General features: G+C 49.6%; 1 protein-coding gene across 1 annotated transcript; it reads right to left on the bottom strand.

Annotated features, from left to right (window-relative positions):
• Positions 1-1938: 1938 nt before the first annotated feature.
• LOC109736648 (transcription factor GHD7) lies at positions 1939-4311 on the bottom strand. Its single transcript, XM_020295862.4, has 2 exons — positions 3570-4311; positions 1939-2603 (listed from the first exon to the last, which is right to left on the bottom strand). The coding sequence occupies exons 1-2, from the start codon at positions 4047-4049 to the stop codon at positions 2214-2216; spliced, it is 870 nt and encodes a 289-aa protein (XP_020151451.1). The 5' UTR covers positions 4050-4311; the 3' UTR covers positions 1939-2213.
• Between the last annotated feature and the right edge of the window lie 412 nt (positions 4312-4723).

The following is a 4723-nucleotide window of genomic DNA, read 5'->3' as shown; positions in this document are numbered from 1 at the left end:
GCCCTTGGCCCATATAGGTCAAGGTACACCCCCTACAGCCCATGTGGCCCCCCGGAGCCGATGGACCACGGACCCCTTTCGGCACTCCCGGTACAATACCAATAATGCCTGAAACCTTTCCCGTGACCAAAACAGGACTTCCTATATATAATCTTCCTCCGGACCATTCCGGAGCTCCTCGTGATGCCTGGATCTCATCCGGGACTCCGAACAACATTCGGTTACCAATGCACATATCCCAATACTACTCTAGCGTCATTGAACGTTAAGCGTGCGGACCCTACGGGTTCGAGAATCATGTAGACATGACCGAGACACCTCTCCGGTCAACAACCAATAGCGGGACCTGGTTGCCCATATTGGTTCCTACATATTCCACGAAGATCTTTATCGGTTGAATCACGATGTCAAGGATTCAGTCAATCCCGTATGCAATTCCCTTTGTCCGACGATATGTTACTTGCCCGAGATTCGATCGTCGGTAACCCCATACCTAGTTCAGTCTCGTTACCGGCAAGTCTCTTTACTCATTCCGTAATAGAAGATCCCGTGACTAACTCATTAGGCACATTGCTTGCAAGCTCTTTACGATGTTGTATTACCAAGAGGGCCCAGAGATATATCTCCGTCACACAGAGCGACAAATTCCAGTCTCGATCCATGCAACCAAACAGACAGCTTCGGAGATACCTGTAGAGCACCTTTATGATCACCCAGTTACGAAGTGACGTTTGATAGCACACAAGGCATTCCTCCGGTATCCGGGAGTGGCATGATCTCATGGTCTAAGAAACTGATACTTGACATGAATAAAGCTATAGCAAATAAACTAAGCGATACGATCTGTTGCTAAGCTTACGGTTGGGTCTTGTCCATCACATCATTCTCCTAATGATGTGATCCCGTTATAAAATGACAACTCATGTCTATGGTTAGGAAACCTCAACCACCTTTGATCAACGAGCTAGTCTAGTAGAGGCTTACTAGGGACACGGTGTAGTTTATGTATTCACACATGTATATAAGTTTTCGATCAATACAATTCTAGCATGAATAATAAACATTTATCATGACGGAAAATATGATAATAACCAATTTATTATTGCCTTTAGGGCATATTTCCAACAAAGCAATGGAGCATGTTTGATCTTAAATTGGTTAGATCCCCTGCTGAATTCATTTGCTATGCACGCTCGTTTATACGATATTGGCAGATCTGCAATCTGAAGATGAATGAATGGTGTTGGAGCAAGGAGTTGCGATGTTGCAAAGGGAGGCTTTGGCGGTTCGCGATGATGGGCATGGAGAGAGAAGGGGGCGAACTCTGTGACTGGTGGCGGGTAGATCTGGAGAAGTTAGAGAGGGGGTCAGAAATGATGAAACAACTATGGAAGAAAACTTATGCTTTTGGAAATTGCCGATGGAAATGATTTTGGAGATGATCACGAGATTTTCTTGCATGGAGTATGATCTTTAGGAGATGATCTAGGGTGATGTATGATCTTTAGGAGATGATCTGGGGTGATGTGTGATCTTTAGGCGATGATATGGAGTACTATGCTATGTTGTTTTCGGTTTGTGTTGTTAGCTTAGATATCGTGGGTCCACGAGGCTTTGTTTGCTAGGCCTTTTGCTTTCTTACACGTTTGCTACGGGATGCTATTTTGCTATCTTTTCGTTCCATTATCGTTTGACAATGGAACCAAGTCCCATTTTCGGGTCATATGGGGGAAAAATGTGACGAGCTTTAAGAAGAAATTGTTTCTTAAAATAGGCCTCCAAAAGCAAATCATTAGCCAGCCGTCGTAAATTAGGCAGCCATAATATGAAATCAGGGAGACGGTGGCATATACTCTCTCCGTCACAAAATAAGTTATGTTAAAATTGATATACACTTATTTTGGGACGGAGAAAGTAGATGGTCACATTCGCATGTACTTTATCGTTAACAAATGATAAACGAATCGCACTATTTAATTAAGGTCGACCTTGATCCTGCGCTCTAAATGTTAATTACGAGCTCTTTATATACCAACAATTAACCCGACCGAGAAATGATCCGTTGATCTATATACGACGATCTACGAGATAAGCTAGAAGCGACTCATGCATGGCAGCCTCCTACGGCAGCATGCATGCATGCACGCACATGACATCGAGCTAGCCGCCGTTCTACCGCTGCACTACGTGCGCGTGTAATACATGTCTGCTTGCTACGAGCGGAACCACCCGAGGTCGAGCCGGCCGGGCTCGTAGCCGGCGGCCTGTGTCGGCTGCTGCGGCGGCGACGGTGCCGCGCCCTCGCTGCCGTCGGGCACCTTGGCGAACCGTCCCTTGACGCGCGGCCGCATCTCGGCGTAGGCCTTGCGGGACGCGTACCGGATCTGCTTCTCGTACCGCCGCCTCTTCCGCTTCTCTTTGTACCGCATCAGCTTCGCCTCCCGCAGCTCCGTTGGTGCCGGTACGTCGCCGACGACGACGCCGCTCGGGCCGGCAGAGTACGCGCCGCCGTTGGCCAGCCCCGCCGCCGTGTCATCGTTCCGGTCGACCGAGCTGGCCGCGGCTTCCGTGAACGTCAACATTTCTCTCCCGCAATAGGGCATCTGAAAATTAATACGTGAAAGTATGAGGCTATGCTAGAAATTCCTTTGAGCAAGCATGACAAATCCTGGCAAAAAAACTGAAAACGTCAGGATTTGCCATGTTTGCTAAATGGAATTGACAGGCTCATGATGCGTATTTTTTTTCAAAAAAGAGGATGACCCCCGTCCTCTGCATCACATGATGCTCACGATGCGCAATTTGCCATGAAAAACATTTGATTTACCATGTTTAGAAATCTGACATCCGATTTGTAGCACGGTCCAAATTAAACTGGTGTTTTCGTTTGCACTGGGTTAATTGAGATCGACTCATTGTGAACATGCACATCGACAATTAGAATGTAAAGCTTGTATTCTCTGATAGGGTTTAGTTTATCCACATTGTAATGAGAAGTTCTTTATCTCTATACGTCTTACATACAGACATTACTAGTGTTCACCAAGGGTGGAAAAGTCAGTGATAGATACGTTTTTGAGATTTTTGATGTGTACATTTTGCCAATTTCTTCCATATGACATTAATTATGCAGTATAATTCTAAGCCTTCGAAGACTCCGGTAATTACAGCTGGTTATCTATAGTTTTTCCAAAGAAATTATGTTCTTGCCACTACTATAGCTCATCATTAGCATATCATCTTCGATGGTAGAGATAAGACAAGACAAAACTGTTCATGCATATACATGGCCTAGCTAGCTCTTACAAGAAACAGTCTAAAGTGTAATCGACCACTAATTAGTACTACCTCTGTGACTGCAAAAAACGTTTTACATTAAGTTACGTACAGAGGGAGTAATTGCCAATATGCACGCTACGCAGAAATATAGTAATAGTACTACTATTTGCAAGTGTGTTCTCTAAGCTGTATTTGTTATTTTTTAGAACAAAAATCACTAACTAATCTGCATATGCATACGGAAAAAATATAGTTTTCGGGGGGTCAAGCATGAGAACCGAACCACTCACGATTGTGGCGCCTGACGTGACCGGGTTGCCGCCGCCGAGCCCCAGAATGGCCGTGTCGACGACATCTCGGCTCAGTGGCACCGGCACGTCGAACGTGAGGCCATGTCCGGGCTGGTACTCGGCGTACGCGTCGAACGCCTGGCGGCGCTGCAGTTGCTCGGTGGTCGCCGGGCGGTGCTGCAGGCGGTCCTCCCCACCGAGGGGCGCGTGGTCGTTGAACAGCCAGGCCACGCTCTCGTGGTCCTCCTGCCCGAAGAACTGGAACTCCTGCAGCCCCACCGCCGCAGCGCCGCCGCCTCCGGCAACGACGTCGACGGCCGGCTCCTCCGCCGCCTGGCCGAACATCCCGGGGAAGCCCCGGTTCAGGTCGGCCACCCCGCACCGCACCCCTGCAGCACCTCTCCCCCGCTGCAGCAAGCAGGAGCAGTCCTCAGCGCCCCCGCCACACACGCGGCACGCGGCGCCCGACGCCGCCGACATCGTGCGCGCCTCCCTCCACACACTAAGCCGGCCCCCGGCCGACGCTAGCTAGCTACCACTCCTCCGGTACGTGTGGCGCGGGAGCTCCTGGCACTCCACTCCACTTGCTAATTTGCTTCCATCAGCTTTGCTCCACTGCGAATGATGAGCTCGAGTTGAATCTTGTAAGAGGGAGAAAAAAAGTGTGTGTGTTTGTGCGTGTGCGTGTGTGGAGGAGATGAAGCGAGTAGCTAGGGCAGGGAGGGAGGGAATAAGTATGGGTGGGTGGCGAATGGGAGAGGAGGAATAGATATGAGCGATGGGAGGGTTCCTTACGTGGAAGATCCGCAGCCACCTTTCTCCTGAGATCACTTGGCCGCTCCCCATTGGCTTGCCACCCTAGGCTGCAGATCTTGGAGGATTCTCTGCGCACAACCTGGCTATACATGTGCTGGGTTCTCTCATGGTCTTGTTGTAAGGGTGAGGTATAATTACAGCCGGACCTCTCGAACCCGCCTCATACGTCCAGGCGGGCCGCCCGGTCACTGATCGGTCATATTTTTTCGACCCAGACGAACGACTCAAACGGGCCTCAAATGCCCGGGCTGACCGGCACCCCCCATTTCCAGCCCAAATATGGGGCAGATATGGGGTGCCCGGGCACGCCCGCCACGTCGGACCCGGCCAATGCTAGC

The sequence above is a fragment of the Aegilops tauschii genome, chromosome 1, assembly GCF_002575655.3.
Source record: "Aegilops tauschii subsp. strangulata cultivar AL8/78 chromosome 1, Aet v6.0, whole genome shotgun sequence".
NCBI classification, from domain to species: Eukaryota; Viridiplantae; Streptophyta; class Magnoliopsida; order Poales; family Poaceae; genus Aegilops; species Aegilops tauschii.
The sequence above is the reverse complement of the archived record's forward strand: the minus strand, read 5'-3'. Positions and strand labels throughout refer to the sequence as shown.

What these genes read in the sequence shown, in the direction of transcription:
- LOC109736648 (XM_020295862.4), bottom strand. Translation starts at nt 4,049, where the DNA reads ATGTCGGCGGCGTCGGGCGCCGCGTGCCGCGTGTGTGGCGGGGGCGCT. An exon ending in TCACGTCAGGCGCCACAATC is followed by an intron (nt 2,604 to 3,569) that starts GTGAGTGGTTCG and finishes ATTAATTTTCAG; the next exon opens with ATGCCCTATTGCGGGAGAGA.